Source organism: Mustela putorius, unplaced genomic scaffold (assembly GCF_011764305.1).
Source record: "Mustela putorius furo isolate JIRA1106 unplaced genomic scaffold, ASM1176430v1.1 tig00000095_pilon_pilon_pilon, whole genome shotgun sequence".
Taxonomy (NCBI): Eukaryota; Metazoa; Chordata; class Mammalia; order Carnivora; family Mustelidae; genus Mustela; species Mustela putorius.
The window spans coordinates 28,190,581-28,207,068 of NW_025421280.1; the positions used below are offsets into that span (position 1 = coordinate 28,190,581).

At 53.9% G+C, this 16,488-nt stretch overlaps 1 protein-coding gene across 2 annotated transcripts in view; it reads right to left on the bottom strand.

The window, feature by feature from the left end:
- The window catches only part of SIN3B (SIN3 transcription regulator family member B), a 34,637-nt gene that overhangs the window by 6,358 nt on the left and 11,791 nt on the right, over positions 1-16,488 (bottom strand). The window contains exons 6-14 of one of the 2 annotated variants that reach the window (XM_045082150.1): positions 12,064-12,186; positions 11,335-11,424; positions 10,720-10,838; positions 6,449-6,656; positions 5,494-5,610; positions 3,978-4,216; positions 3,079-3,262; positions 514-1,123; positions 149-318 (exon numbers count right to left, since the gene is read on the bottom strand). In XM_045082150.1, the coding sequence (XP_044938085.1) occupies positions 149-318; positions 514-1,123; positions 3,079-3,262; positions 3,978-4,216; positions 5,494-5,610; positions 6,449-6,656; positions 10,720-10,838; positions 11,335-11,424; positions 12,064-12,186 (1,860 nt within the window). Of the gene's footprint in view, positions 1-148; positions 319-513; positions 1,124-3,078; positions 3,263-3,977; positions 4,217-5,493; positions 5,611-6,448; positions 6,657-7,959; positions 8,015-10,719; positions 10,839-11,334; positions 11,425-12,063; positions 12,187-16,488 lie in introns of those variants that run through there. The other variant, XM_045082152.1, reaches the window with a different exon arrangement.

The window sequence follows — 16,488 nt, forward strand, 5'->3', positions numbered from 1 at the left end:
ATTTTGATTAAAAGAATGAAAAAAACATGGGGGCCCCGGGGCCCTCTGCATAGCACGGGCTGCGGGCAGGGCCGGGGCAGGCAGGGTCTCTCCCGGAGGGGCTCGAGGCCTCCCCCCGCCCCGCTCACCGCCTGGCCGGCGCGCTCACCTGCCTGGCGATGCTCTGCACCAGCTTGTCCATGGTGAAGCCCACGTACGCGTGGATGGTGAACATCTCGCGCAGCGTGTCCTCGTACTGCGTGGGGTCGATGCTGCCCTCCAGCAGGCTCCGCACCATGTCCAGGAAGGCCGGGTAGTACTCCTCCAGCTCCACCTCACCTGAGGGGTGGGCACAGCGGTCACCCAGGGCCAGAGACACGCGTGGCCCTCCCCGGGATGAATCCGAATCTCCGTGGCACGCCGCCTCCCGCCACAGACGTCCTTGTTCTCGGCCCAAGGTTCCGGCACCTGCGTCCCCGCCCAGCTGGTGGAGGGGAGCCCCCGTGCGTCACCCCCGGGGGCCCGAGGCCTTACTTGGCTGCTTCAGCCGCAGCTCCATGGCGGGGTCGTTGCCTTTCTCCCGGCGGCCCTCGCAGAGCAGTTTCTCCCTCTCCTTCTCGGTCCGGTACTCGAGCAGCTGCTTCTGCGCCTGGCGGTAGATCTTCAGGAGCCTGGAGCACAGGGTCTGGTGGAGGCGCAGGAAGAAGTACCAGTTGTTGTTGGCGAAGAAGAGGCTGTACACGTCATCCAGGGGCTTGTGCGGCGGCGGCGGCGGTGGCTGCTCGGCGGCCGGTGTCTCTCCCACGGCCCCCTTCTCCTCCGGGGGGCTGCTCTGCGGCCCCGGTGCTGGCTTCTTTCGGTCGCCAGCGTCGGCACCCTGACCCTGGGGGCTCCCCCGGCCCTCGTCAGCGGAGTCCTCAGACGCCCCCAGGTCCAACTGCTGGGAGAAGAAGAGGCTGGGCACGAACTGGTGCACCAGCTGGTGGATGGTGCCCTGGTCCTCCTTCTGGATGGCTGGCTGCCGCTTCACGTAGTAGCTGATGAGGGCGGCCGCGTCCTCCAGGATCTGTCTGTCCTCGTACACGAAGATGAGGTGTGGCTCGCTGGAGGGGGCACTCCGGCCCTCAGAGTGCTGCTCCTGGTGCTGGGGGGTGGGGGAGAGGGGGACAGGCAGCCATTAGGCACAAATGACCAGCTGGGAGAAGTCCAAGAGATGGGGGCCCCAAGGCCACAGGGCTCTAAAAGCATCACACTCTGGTCCTGGGTGCAGCCCAGAGCCTCCCACCTGGTCCCATTCCCTGGCCCCCTCCAACCACTATCCTCTCTGGGTCTAGAGTGATTTGACTTAAAGGAGCACGGTAACCCCTACTGCAGCCCCCTAGACCTTCCTGCACTGCTCAAGATAGGACCCCAGTCCCTGGCATGTCATCCTGCAGCTCCCAAACCTGGCTTCTTTCAATGCTTTAGGGCTGCTGAGCTCCCTCCTGCTGCGTGGAGGACCTTTGCACGTGTCCCTCTGCTCTTTGGCCCTGGAAAACCACAGCCTCTGCTCAGTCTTTATCCAGCTCATGACTTTGCTTCCTATGAACCTGTAGATGATCATGTTCCCTCCAGACTACCCTGAACTGCCTGCTGAAGTCAGGCTGGATGACGCTCTCTCCTGGGTGGCACCGATCACCAGCACCAGGCACGAGGCTACACACACCCACTTTGGAAAAGGTGAGCGTGGATGCCATCCCCACAGGCGGGGAGCTCGCAGGAGCAGGGCCAGGTCTCCATCACCCCTCAGTGACCAGCCCAGAGCACAGCACTTAGGGGACTCCTCCAATAGTCACGAAAGGAGTGACCGACAGAAAACAGGCGCAAGGCCAGGGCCTCAGCTTTCTGGGGTAGGCGACTCTTTCTACCAGAGATCGTGCTCCCTCAGCGACGCTGAATTCTGCTGCAGCCGGAGACCTCCTTCCCCTGCAGGCGGGGAGTCCGGAGGGCTGGCATGTCCGGCTCCTGGCTCTGGCGTGACCTCCTCTTTCCTACTGCTTTCTGAGTTCCCATCTCACTTGGGCCACAAATGCCCTTGAAAACCTTGTTAAGTCCTTTCCTCAGAGCAAGTTCTGCGGCACAGAATCCAGAGCTATGCACTGCTAACGGCCAACGGCGAGGGGCTCACTTCCCTATGCGCAAAGGACTTGCATGTGCAGGGCTCGCCAGGCTGATGGGCTAAGGTCTGGCCCCCAACAGTACTGTGCCCCTTTCCTCTTGGCTCCCATGAAAAAGGAACTCAGTGGTGACCATGGAGGGCCTCATGGGTCACGTCACCGACTCTCATTCTGATCATATCCCACAGACTCTAGCTGGGGGAGTGGCGGTGGCGCTCTCAGGCCTGGACCACTGACTCGAGGATTCAAGTGAAGAAACCAATTAGCGGCAGGTGGGCCCTGCAGGGCTGAGGGTGGCCGGCGGCGGGGAGGCAGGAGGGAAGGGGCTTCCTATCACAGGCTCTCGCAAGTAGCTCACTCCCTGCACGCATTTTTCGAAGCCTAAATCCTCACAGCCTGGCCCCAGTTCTGTGGTTCAGGCCCCAAGAGCCTGACTGTGTCAAAGTTGGCAAGAAGGTGCAGGGCGTGGCTAGAGGCAGAGCCCTAGGGTACGGAGCCCTGGTCTCCTGTGACTGGCCTCGGCAAGTGGCCACGTCTTGGACCTGTTTCATCGCTGCTAAACCCAGGACGCTGGTGCCACATAACAAGGTCTTGTCAGTATGGGTCAGATGGAACATTCCTTCTCAGGGTCTACCTGTGCCGGGCACACAGCTGGTGGCGGAGAAATGAAAGCTGAAGTCACTGGAAGGAAGGTCCATCAAGGCCCCGGGGGTAAGCAGGGAGGGGAGAGCCCCCACCAGCCACAGGGGAACTGCTACAATCCTCCCCCTGGACCCGCTCAAAGCTGAGTGCCACAGAAACATCCCCTCGACCCCAATGTAGCCCTGCAAGACAGATGCTGGGGAAACAGAGGCACAGACAGCCGGCAGCCTGCCTGACACTGGGAGAGCCAGAGGTGGAGCCAGGATCCTTGGTCCGCTCTGTCCTGGGCAGAGAGCCTCACCTCGTCGTAGACGCTCTCGATCTCATTGAGTAAGCTCTTGGAGCGAAGGGCCTTGGTGTCGTTCTGTTTGAAGTTTACGGCCTGATGGTCCAGGGACTTGAGATAGGCCTTCTCGTACTGCTCCCGCCAAATCTTGTTGAAGCCCTGCTGGGCCTCCCGCCACTCCTCCTCTTTAGCCTTCAGCCTGCAGGGTCAGAGGGGCTCAGCATGGGGACAACCCCAGGCCCCCACCCGTCATCCCTGCACGGGTAGCCTGTCATCCACCCACAGGCCCTGCCAAGCGCATTCCAAACTCGGGACAGCCAGTGCCCAGCCTGGCCCATGGGTTCCGTGCTGAAGAAAAGAGGGAGGGAGGGAGCGGTGGCTCTGTAGAACCAATGTCTGGTTTAGTTTCTCAAATATCACTGCCCTCATCCCTGGCCTGGCCCATGGCACTGACACACTCTGGGTAGGTACTGGATCCATCACTAGGCTTAATCGCTTGACTGCAAGCCCCACAAAAAAGGGACTATGTCAGCCTGGCTCAGCTCTGCAACCCCAGGGCTGAGGACAGTGCATGGCCAAAGGCAGCCACTTAATTAATAATTAATACCTGCTCACTAGCACAAACAATGTGTTACTAAGTAAATGGCAAGCTAGGACAATCCTATTTGTGCTTTAAAATAGTTACTTTTCATGTTCAGATATGATTATGTGCATGGTGGAAAGTTCTAGAAGGACACAGACAGTTGCTCAGTCGTGCTTTTCTTTTGGGAGTAGAATGGGGCAATGAAGAAGGACTGGAAACCACACTAAGCCAGCCTGAGGTCCCGGGGACCCCCTCCCAATCACACTGTGACAAACAGCACTAATGAGCTCCACCGGGCTTGCCCATGGCAGGTGGGGCATCTGGAGGACACCTTTTCAAGACGACAGGGACGGCAGTGACTGGATTCTTCTTGAGGCTCTCGATGATCTCTGGTGCCTTGTCACCGTAAATGCGGTGGATGGCGCGGCGCTGGATCACCTCCGACGTGCCCCCCAAACAGTCGTCCAGCCGGAACTTCTCCTGGTCTTCAGGCGCCATCCGCGAGAGCTTCTTCTGCACACTTTCCAACACGCGGATCGTGGCCAGGTTGGTCTCCAGGACGACATCTAACTATGGAAAGGAAGGCAGGGGCCAGCTGTTGGGGGGCAGTGGGGCCCTGGGGACCGGCCCGAGTTGGCAGAAGAGATGTGTGGATAGAACTGATTAACTTCTGTGTCCCTGAGGGGATGATGGTGGATGCCAGGCCATGGCAGCCCTGATGCGGCAGCTCTGGGGGCCCTTAGCGAGCACGGCTGGTTACAGGGCTGGACTTGTGGGTTCCTTACCACTGCACAGATATCCAGCGGCCAGAACACAGATGGACCCATCTGGGGAGGGCGATGGGCCCCAGGCTGACCCACTTTGTAGGTATCGATGGCATTTATAAAAAGGGAGGAGTCGTGGTATTCGCAGCCCTGAGGATGACTCCACAGGGCTGATGGGGAGCGGTCCCCAAAGGTAACACACTGGAATTCCACTTATGACAAAGTGACAGATGTGGAGGACAGGTAGTTGCCAGGGGTCAGCAGGGAGGCAGGGAGGGCCACCAAGGGCGGCAGGAGGGATCCCAGGGGTTGGGGGAGCAGTGCGCTATCTTGGTGGTGGAGAATACCACACACACGTGGACACGTGCGCACACACAAATATAAGTTCAACTGTGAAGATGAGAGTAAGATCTCAGGGTGTGTCACTGTGCCCGTGATTTTACAAGCTGTGACCATTGGGAAGAAGGCTCCCCGGGATCACTTGCTGCGTGTAAAGACCTCAATAAGCATTCCGATGGAAAAATAAATAGGCCTATTTAAAATGGAAACAAATAGGGGCGCCTGGGTGGCTCAGTGGGTTAAGCCTCTGCCTTCAGCTCGGGTCATGATCTCTGGGTCCTGGGATCAAGCCCCGCATCGGGCTGTCTGCTCAGCAGGGAGCCTGCTTCCCCCACTCCCTCTCTCTCTGCCTGCCTCTGCCTGCTTGTGATCTCTGTCTGTCAAATAAATAAAATCTTAAAAAAAAAAATAAATAAATAAAATAAAATAAAACGGAAACAAACAGTACCACTGCCTAGCCAGCCTGAAGGCTAGCAAGTCGGAAAAGGGACACTTTTGGTCACTGAAAAAAAAAAACATGTTTGGTAGAATTTGCCTACTAAAAAAAAAGGGGGGGGATACTTTTGGTGCTGCCCCCTGCTGGAAAGTGCTGGAATCCCAGATACTCGAAAAGAGTCTGGGGAGGGTGGGTGGGGAGGATGATGGGGGTACAACCAGGGGTGGAAAGAGAGAGAGTAAACTGGAGAAGAGGGGACAGGCTCGGACCCCATGCCTCCCTCATCCCAGCAACACCAGCACACACACCTCAAAACGCTCGTCCTCACAGCGGTGCAGCTGCTCTTCGTAGGGTGTCTTCTTGGAGCTGACGAAAGTGGAGTCCTCTGACCACGAGGGGAAGGAGACCCAGGTGTCATTCAGAACCTGCACCAAGAGGAAATGCTATGACCAGTGCAGTAGGCTTCAGTGGCTAGAACCATTTACTGTGCCGTCCAGCATAAAAGATATGAAGACAAGTCATATAATCCGGATTTTACAGGAAATTAGCTTCTCAAACCAAGAGCAACCTTAGTTTTAAAGTAGTTTAAGGAGAAAACAGGACTTTGGTCAAGTAAACAAATTGTACTATTTCCGGGGTTGGCCAACTTTCTCTGTAAAGGGCTAGATAATAAGTATTTTAGGTTTTGTGGGCCAACCCCCTGTCGGCAGACTATCCAACTCTGCCTTTGTCCTGGCAAAGCAGCCATAGGCACTATGTAAATGAACGAGCATACGTATGTGCCAATAAAACTTTATTTACAAATACAGGCATAGGGTTGGAATTTAGTTTGCTGACCCCTGGACTACGTATCCTGAAATCCAGCAAGAACTCTTGAATTCTGGAAAGAGAGTAACAGCCTGTCTATTAACCCTGAAAAGGTATTCAAATGGTCAAGCTAAACGGAGACATACCAAGGGCACCAAATCTGGGACAGAGCAGGCTCCTAGAAGAAATACATGTAAACCTAGAGGGAGGAGTAGGCCAAAGCCAAGGCCAAAGCCAAGGCTCTGTGGTTTGCCAAAGCTACCAGCAGGGTAAGAAGCCATCGTCTCAGCTCAGGCATTTTGTCTGCTACCACATCCCAGCACCTACTACTCAGTATTTGGGGCGTGGGGTGGGGTCGAGGCTTAGTTCTTTCATGTAAAACATGGGTGATGGGGTTTTTGCAGCGTGGGGGGTGATGCACCATGTAAGCTGACAGGAGCCGCAGGGGAGCACTACCTCCTTGCAGATGGCCGTTCTCCCACTGCACTTGGGCTGCTGGTAGGTTTTGGGGAGCGCTCGGTAGCTGGATCCAATGCGCTTGCAAGACGCGTAGTCAATTTCCCGGCTTATTCCATCCCCGGATCTGTCGCTCATGGGCGGGGCGAATGACAGCTCTTTCACCCCCAGGAAGGACTTGAACTGTGCAAAGAGTTCTGGAAATTTCCTTCAGAAACAAAGACAAACAGTAAGTTGGATTCCCTGGGGCTTTCTGGGAGGGACCTAGGGATTTGAGAATGGCTTCCTGCAGACACCTGCCAATGGTCGTCAGGGGCGAGGGGGGACTGAGCATCAGGTGTGTGTCCTATGCTCAAATATGTGAGTAAATTTGCCTCTCACCCCTCCGTCACCTGCCACGTGCCAACACTAACGGGCAAGCCTTGAAACGTGCTGGAATAGACAACTCAGACTGGCAGAAGCTGGGATTAGTGAGGTTTTTTTCACTGAAAAGGGCCAGGCATCAGGCTGGGGGTCGGTAAGCTACTACCAAGCTGCCCGTGCCTGTCCTTGCAAATAAAGTTTTATTGGTACACCACTGTGTCCATTTGCTTAGTATTGCCTGTGGCTGCTTTTGCACAACAAGGCCAGGGTTCAGTAGTACTGCCCCTTGGCCCTCGACAGATAAAAGTCCACCGACTCTTGCTCCGGAATCTTCCTCCCTGAGGGAGATCCCTCCCAGGAAAACCCCCTGCAGACGCGATCTCACAAGTCACAATGTCATGGCCATGCAATGGGAAGGTCTTCATACAACTGCTCCCCAATGTCACCTGGATTTGTGATTAAAGGAGTATCAAATCCTACTGAGAGGCACCTGGCTGGCTCCATCGGTGGAGCGTGTGGCTCTGGATTTGGGGGTTGTGAGTTCGAGCCCCACACTGGGTACAGAGATTACTTAGAACAATCTCAAAAAAATAAAAAAATCCCACTGCAAGGATGCATTACTTTGACGGGGCACAGCGATCCTGCCACCCGCAGCTCCCTTCCTTCTTGCACTGTAAGGCCCCCTCCTGAGATGGCTGTCCACTGTGCCCTGGCTGTAGGGACCCCCTGCCAACTTCACTCCTGAGGAAAACCCACGAGCAAACGGAAACGCACGGTGGAAAGACATCAGCAAACCCATGCAGACGACATCTGACGCTGCAGCTGTGATAAACGCCAACTGTCAATGCTCCAAGGGGGAACAGTCCCTCCGACACAGCCCACTCCAGTCCTGACCCTGGCTGTGCCGTCGGCAGGTGGCCGATCTCTAGACCCCCTTACCTGGCTGCCCCTGGGCGCGCAGACCCAGATGGAGGTTCACACTGCGAGAAGAGGCCTTGTCAGGGTGACTGTTAGCCCAGCCAGGCGTCACAAAGAGGCCTGCTGTAGTTCTTCGCTGCACACCCCTGGGGCCCTCCCCCCACACCGCTCTCGGCATGTGGAAATGGGAATCGCGGACCCCAACCCAACACTGCCCCCCTGCTCAGCACCTGAAATTCCGAGCTCCTTCATTCTTCTCCCTTAATCATCACCCCTGCCCCTGCCAACTGCAGGAGGTAGTGCTGGCCATTCTGCAAACAAAGAAACTCTGATGTGCTAATAGGAAGCAGGGTCCCAATCCAGACTTGGGGCTAGTGATGCACCCAACTGGGCAGGCCCCCCCCGCACAGGCGTCCCTAGGCCCCTCGCCCACCACAGCATGTCCTCTTTCCAGCAACCGCGCCCACTCCTCGGCCAGGACCCATACCCAGGGTTCTGATTCTGAGCTCACACACACTGCTGAGGGGAAGGAGCACATAATCCAAGTCCACACAAAAAGCCAGCCACAGTTCAGCCAAGGGTGAGTAACGGCGCTGTGCTGCTGGGGCCGTTTTTCAGAGTGTCAGGAGATCCTCACTAGCCTGGGTGAGTGAACCCAAGGGAAAGGGACACCCTGACGTGTGTACCCCCTCTGGATCTCAGGAAGCACTGCCTGACGACCCTAACTTGACCTCTGAGTATCCCAACCTATGGAGCATGACCGTAGCACTGACTGTAGAAACTGAAGACAAAGTCCTTCATTACAAACCCTGCTGAGAAAACCTCGATTTGTACAAGCGAGGGAATAGCACGCAGTCGCTACGAATCACGTAGGCCCAAAAGACATCCAAGAAAAACATCCAAGATATACCGAATTAAAAAGAAAAAAAAAAGAGGCTGTTGCAGCCCAGCCTGACAGCATCTTGTCCTGAGGGCAGAGGATGGGCGGAGCGCCGGCTTCTGGGCTGGGCCACCCTAGATTCACCCATCACCTCGGCAAAGCTCTCTCTGAAGGGGTCTCTCAGCAAAGTGAGAAGTATTCACTCTGGGCCTTAGCCTCCCCATCCTTAAAATATACTAAAAAAACCGGGGCGCCTGGGTGGTGCAGTTGGTCAGGCATCTGACTCCATTCTTGGTTTTGGCTTGGGTTGTGATCTCGGGGTCCTGGGATCAAGCCCCGAGTTGGGCTCTGCGCTCAGCAGGGAGTCTGCTTGAGTCTCCCTCTCTGCCCCTCCCACTCATGCTCTAATAAATTAAAAAAAAAAAATCCTAAAAAAATTAAAAAATATATCAAAGCACATCAAATGTGTCCATGAGCCCACATGATGCTTTAAGAAAAAAAAGAATCGATCTGAATAGGAAAGGAGTGTGACTCGTCAACCAGCCATTATAATAAAGGGAGAAATCAAACATCTACTCTGGGCCGCCAGAAGGTGAAAAATGCTGTTGAGGTTCTCTCTTTTGCAACTCGCAGAGAACATATAAATACACGATCAAGCCACAGAAAGAATGTGGACACCACCGCCCCCTGACAGACAGAGGGACATGGAGGACAGGACAGCAGGGGCGGGGCGTGCCAGCACAGAGACAGCAGGCAATCAAGTGGGAAGGAGAGACTCACAGACATGTTCTAAAACCAAACCAAACCCAGACAAGGCGGCCAGAGCGAGCCCTGTGCTGGACAGCACCTGAGCCAACCTCAGTGGGGAGAGGTGCTCACTTCCAAGGGATCCTTTTGAGGGGGGAGGGAGCGTGATGTGACAGCATAGGAAGGGGCTCCCTGGGGGTGGCGAAAGTCCGTGTGGGACTTGGGTGGTGGGCACAAGGGGCTTTGCCTAAAAATGACTGAAGTCATCCGTCATTCGGATTCCTGGACCTGTGCTTTATTTTATATTTAAAAAGAAAACTTAAAAAACTTTTCCTAATTAACAGTAAAGGGGTCAGGAAGCACCTGTCCCTGGGGATGACTTTAGGGCTGAATAAAGCTCCTACACAGTCATTACATACCATGCACGCACCACATTCCAGACACTGTTTTAAAGGTCTTACGTGTAGGGCCCGCTTGCAGCGCTCTGAAGCTGTGTGTGGTAGCTCTAGAAATCCCCATTTCACAACAGGAAAACTAAGACTGTCTAAGAAACTCGTCCGACATGTGAGAGCTGAGGAGCAGGAGGCGGTGCTGGGGCCTCTCCCTTCTTAGAGCGCACGGTGCCCGTGCATCTGCCTCCCGGAAAACTTCTGCACCCCCAGCAGCCGCCCCAGCCCCTGGGGTCTGTCCACGTGCTCACACCCCATGGCACAGGCTACCGGCAGCAGGCTGCTGACCGGGTGACCACGGCTTCTCTCTGACCCGCAGGGGTGCCGAGTGGCTGCTTCTTTTTTCCTGGCAGTTTCTGATTGGCAGAATTTTTAAAAGCACATATCAAAGGGAATCTCTAGAGGATTATTCTGGGTGAAGAAAACCCAGTCCACGACAGTTATGTACGGTGTGATTCCTCCCATGGAACACTTCCGTTGGTTAAGTTTCAGAGCTGGAGCGCAGATCAGAGGTTTGCCAGGGGTGTGGGACCCAGATCCGGGTGGCACGCAGGACGGACGGACATGGGTGTGGCTATTATAGGTCAACACAAGCATCCCTGTGCTGCTGAAGCCGTATCTTGACCGATGGGGTGGACGCAGGAACTCTGCACGCAAGGGGAAAACCTGACAAGACGGGCGGACTCTGCAGCATCAGCATCCAGGCCGCCACGGTGGGAGAACAGGGCCAGGACCTGTCTGTGTTCTTTCTCTCTCTACTGCGGCTCAATCTAGAATGGCCTCCACCACCACAGCAATTTACAAACAGAAATCAAAGAAAGCATTTACTGTTTTCCACAAGCAACAAGCAACAGAAGGGTAAACAGAGCTTACGGACACACACCGGCGTGGAAGCCCTGGCAAGGGTCACTCACCCCAGAAACGGGCTGACGAGCTGGAGGAGCTCGGAGCCGGACACGAGCTCCTGGTTGAAGAGCGCGATGCAGCGCAGGAAGTTCTCGTAGACCTCCTGGCTCTTCAGCACCCTGCGCACCTGCGGGGAGAGCAGATGAGGGGACCCTCGAGGGCCAGCCCCACCCGCACTCCTCACCTCACCCCCTGCCCTCAGTTGGCTCAGGCCCCACTAGGTGAACACGGAGTCACCGAGGCACGTGCTCTCAAGTGACGGGCTGTGGTCAGCAGGGCAATGGTCTCCAGACAACTAATTCACAGCCTGGAGGGAATGTGCGTGAGACTAGCTCGCTGGCTCCTGTTAGCTATTGGGGTCAACTAGCTATTGACCCCAGGTGGGAGCCCCACAGCCACCGGCCTTTAGAAAAGCCACACAGCTTCAGGGAGACCAAAGTGTGCCTTCAGATCTGCGTGGGCCCCAAGCTCTGCTGCCTCCTGCCGGTACCACCTCCCACCGTGCGAGCTGGTGCCAGCCCCTTGTCCCCAGCCTGCCCCAGCCACTGCCCAGCCTACCAGGTCCCTCCCCAGGGGCTCCCGTCCTACACACCGAGCTGTTGAGGCCAGCCTCGATGGCTCACCTTGTCGAAGAAGGAGAACTCCTGCAGGGTGCCGTACTTCCCCACGGCAGCAATGGACAGGTCTTTGGTACCTCGGAGTTTCATTTTCTTCTGTGGAGAGAAACTCTGTGCTGTGAAGGCCCGAGGGACTGGCTGGGGTCTGCCCGGGACCCCTGTGGAGGAAATCTCTAAAAATTTTGGCAGTTTAGGGCTTTGGTATTAGGCAGGAGCCTTATGAAGTTGGGAGAGGAAGGGAGCGGTATCCCTTGAAGAAGGATCAGAAACCTCTCCCCCTGCCTGTTTTGTCCTGTAAGCTCTGACAGTGGTGGTAGGGGCAAGAACAGGATGAGAACAAGATGAGCCCAGAGAAACTTTGGTTTTAAATCTTGTGAAGAGTTTTGTCTCTAAGCTGGACTCAGACCAGAACCTGGCTGCTTGCTCGAGGCACTGAAGACCCTACAAAAACCATCTCCCAATGCAAGGCCTATGTCTAGAGGACACAGAAGCCAGCTCGAGGGGGTTCCACCGGCCAAATCTGAGCCAGTTTAGATGCCAAGATGAACAACAAGTCACGGATTACAACCCAGAGTAGGTCACCCAATAAAAAGAGACGAAGAAAAAGCTCTTCTTCAGGGTAGAAAGCCAACTAGTATTACAGCTCCTGCACACTGCTCCCTAGGTCATCTACAGAGAAGGGAGGCTGCTGGGGGTCCACAGAGGGGGACATCTATGTGCACAGCTGACGGTTACCTTGGCTGGTGCAGATACCGGACGGAGAAGCGAGGGCCGAGAGCGCTTTTTGCTGTGTTCCAGGTTCTTCTCATGCTCACTCTTATGGACACTGTTCATTTCGCATGGCCCATTTCCTGTGAACTAAGAACACAAACACGGGAGGTGATTAGTGTTGGAGAGATACAGCTGGGCCCCTCAGTACTGGCTCTTGGTGCATATGGGTGTGCAAAACCACCTCGGGCTCGGCCCATGGCCCCAGTGAATGCTGCCTGCCACAGGCTGGGACCCTGTCTGCATGTGAGGCGACTCTGGCTCTTGAGATGTCCATGTTGATGAAGGGAGAGACCCGGATACTCAGATTATCAGTTTCCCTGACACTTCTGACAGTTCTTACTTTTTATGATTCCATGTCCCCACTTGTAAACGTGTGAGCTAGATGGACCCTCAAAGACCCTTTGGGCAGGGGCGGACATATTCACCATGCTGGGCCCGTTATCGTAAATAAAGTTTTATTGGCACATAGCCATGCCCACAAGCCAAAGGGGCTTTCCCACCATAACCATGCAGCCAAGTCTTTGTAACAGAGATCCGATGGCTGCAAAGCCTAAGGCACTTACCATCAGGCCCTCTACAAAGCAAAAAAGTTTGTCAACTCCGACTTAGGCCAAGTGGTCATGTTTAATTAGGACAGTATCAAATTTCATCTTTGGTTTCTTTTTCCTACTTTTTTTTTTTTTTAAGATTTTATTTATTTGCCAGAGAGAGAAAAGGTGAGCACAAGCAAGGGGAGCTGCAGGCAGAGGAGAAGCAGGGTCTCTGCTGAGCAGGGAGCCCAACGCAGGGCTCGATCCTAGGACCCCAGGATCATGATCTGAGCCGAAGGCAGATGCTAAACCGACTGAGCCCCCCGATGTCCCTTTTTCCTGCTGTTTTAATAGAACTTCAAGTTTTAATATAAAGGGCAGTGAAAAAAAGCTCAAATTATACAACAGATTCTATGTGAGTGTTTTAAAAATTTAAAAATTAAAATCAATTTTTAAAAAATTGATTCAATCGCTTAAAACGTCCAAGATGCTCCAGTCAACGCACTCTGCTGAACTGGTAACAGGCGCTACTTCGAGAAACTGAGCGGTGGGAGCTTTTCTGAGGGAGACCCGTTTTTCCTGGGCCGGCTCTGCCAGGGTCCAGACTCGCAAGTGCAGGGTGTCCAGCAGGGGGCGCAGCGACCACAGCAATCAGAGAATAGGCGGCCCCAGCTGCCTCCCCTGCGGCACCCTGGCCACCACTGATAGGAAAACTCCAGAGGGAATTAAGTAAGGCTGCCCTTGGAGCAGGCCCCGCAGAGCTCCCAAGCCTGAGTATCTGCTGTACACGGCCCCCCACAGCTGTGGCGGAAGGTGCTCTGCGCTCAGCCCGCCTCACCCAGGCCAACCACTGCTGACTGGGCTCAAGAAAAGAGCGCCACCAGAGGCTGCAGCTGGGATGGCGTGTTTGGGGCTTGTCTGACCCTGGTGCCCTTGGATCTACCTCTTACATCCCAGCATGGGAGATGGGCAGCCCCCCGGGGAAAGAAAGGCCCGGCCAAGTCCAGGCCAGCTTTCCCCTCTTTGGCAGAGATCAGGGGCCAGCAGCGTGTCCTTTCTCCTCACCCCAAGGAGGCTGGAGATTGCAGCCCTGCCTGGACAGGAGGTGGGGGTGGGCAGCCGTCGGAGCAAGAATGCATGGTTGAGGCACCTCCCTGAGCCTCAGTTCCTCCTCTCACAGTCAGGGCCAGGCGGCATGTGGCGCCATGCAGCTCCAGCTCCTGGGGGACACGGAGGGAGGCCTGAGGGCCCGCAACCCACACAAGGGTGCGTGGCAGGCAGGAGGCAGTGAGAGTCCTCCGCTCCTCGTCTCTGTGACCCTGGAGCCTGCAAGGAGGCTCTCTGGCAAGCAGAGAAAGAAATGGGAGTGATGCCAGGACGGCACAGAACATTATTTGGGAAAAGGAGGCCAAGCCCAAGGAGGGACACTGTGCTTCGGGGCTGGGTTTGGAAGGGAAGGGGGCTGAGAGTGGACGTGAGCGTGGGGACATGAGGAGTTAGGCTCAGCTGGAAGTGCAGCCACCTCTGGTGGAGGTGAGCTCCCTGCCCCCCCGGGGAGGGGGTCGGGAAATCCACACTAGGGCTTTGCTCAGCCCTCCCCAGGTACTCCCCAGGGGCCTCCCACAGGCTGACTGGTCCTGGGGAAGCAGAGGGAGGCCTTGCCACTTGGGTGGACACTCGGGGAGGGCAAAGGGGGAATGGACAACACTGGCACTAGGAGGGGATGGGGACAATCCATCTGGATCCTCCGCCTGCTTTTCCTGAACATTCCCAGCTGTTCTTTCTGGAGCATTGCACACGTGCTGGGCTGCACGCAAAAGCGCTTAGAGGATGACGGCTTGCCGAGTCGGAGCAGGAAGGCCTTCATCCCCATGTGAAAGAGAAGGAAACCAGGCCTGGGACATGAGTGAGGGCATTGGCTCAAGCCCTCCTGAGCGCATGGGGACACGGAGTGAGTGTCTCAGCCTGGGCTGTGTGTTCCCAGGGCCCTGCCTAGCCCTCCAGCCCCAGAGGACATACAAAACTCCAGGCAGGGTAAAGGGACAGGCGACAGCTCCAGAACCAGACGTCAACCCTATGGAGAGAGACAGAGCTTCTCTGATTTTGAGTCAGGAAGTATTTCCAGGTGGCATCCTGACTTTGAGGTGGCATTGATGGACGCTGGAAGGCCAAGTAATTCTTGATGATCCAAACCCAGACCCCTGTACACACCCACCAAGCCTCTCCTGCTGCTCCCCAGCCCTGCCCACCCCCACCCCCCGTATCCTCCTTTAGAAGCAGAACCAGGAGAGGTGGTAGTGATGCACTTGGGCCGGCGTTAGTGGGGGAGGACCGCTCGTGTGCACAGGACCCAAGCCACCATCCAAAGCAGAGAAGAACAAAAGGAGGAAAAGGAGTAGCCAATAAACTCGAATAGAAGCGTGTTTCTTCCATCTGACAAAGGGGTGTTTACGAAAAGCCCACAGCTCCCAGAACACTCAGGTGGAAGATGGAAAGCTTTTCCCCTAAGATTAGGAACAAGACAAGAATGCCTCCTCTCACCACTTCTATTCAGCTCAGTAATAAAGGCTCCACTGCAGCGATTAGGCCAAGACAAGGAACGAAAAGGCATTCACAATGGAAAAGAAAGAAAACCATCTCTATTAGCAGATGGCATGGTAACATGCATATAAAAAAATCCTCGTGAATATACAAAGGCTATTAAAGCTGATAAATAGACTCAGCAAAGTCGCAGGAAGCAAAATACACAAAAATCAGTGGTATTTGTATACACTCATGATGCACAATCCAAAAATGAAATTAAGAAAAAAAAAGAATAAGATATTTGGGATAAATTTAACCTAAGAGGTGCAAGACAAGTACATCAAAAACCACGAATGTTGCTGAAAGAAATTAAAGATTTAAATAAATGCAAAGAAATCTCATGCTCACGGATCAGAAGACTTAACATTATCAAGATGGAAATATTCCCCAAAGCAATCTAAAGATTCAAGGCAATTCCTATCAAAATCCCAATGGCTTTTTTCCCTTTTTTTGCAGAAATGGAAAAGCTGATCTTCAAGTTTATATGGAATTCCAAGGGGCCCTGACTAGCTAAAATAATCTTGAAAAAGAACACAACTCAAATCACATTCTGAACTTAGGGCAAAGTTACAGTAATCCAGACAGTGTGGTGCTGCCCTCAAAAGAGACATGTGGGGGTTGGTCGATGGATTGGAACTGAACAGTCCAGAAATAAATCCATACAACTATGCTCAACTGGTTTTCAACAATGGTGCGAGGACCATTCAATGGGAACAGAAAAGTCGTTTCAAAAAACTGTGCTGGGAAGACTGGCTCTCCCCTCAGGAAAGAATGGAGTTGGATCCCTACCTCACACCATACACACAAAAAAATTAAATCAAAATGCACCAATGACCTAACTATGAAAGCTAAAATTATAGAAACTTTTAGAGGAAAATACAGGAGGAAACCTTCCTGTCCTCAGATCTGGCAGAGATTCTGAGACACTAAAAGCATAAGCAACAAAAGAAAAAACAGGTAACTGGATTTGATCAGAACTAAAAACCTGTGTATGTTGAAGGATACTGGAAATGAAAAGACAACCTACAAAAAGGAGAAAAATTTTTAATAAGAGCCTGGTATCCAGAATATATATATATATATATATATATATATATATATATATATATATATATATATATAACACTTACAGCTTAATAATAAAAAGATAAACTAAAAAATAGGCAAAGGAGAGACATTTCTCCAAAGATACACAAAAGGCCAAAAGGCATACAAGATACTCAGTATCCTTAGTCATCAGGGAAATGGAAATCCAAACCACAATGAGATACAACTT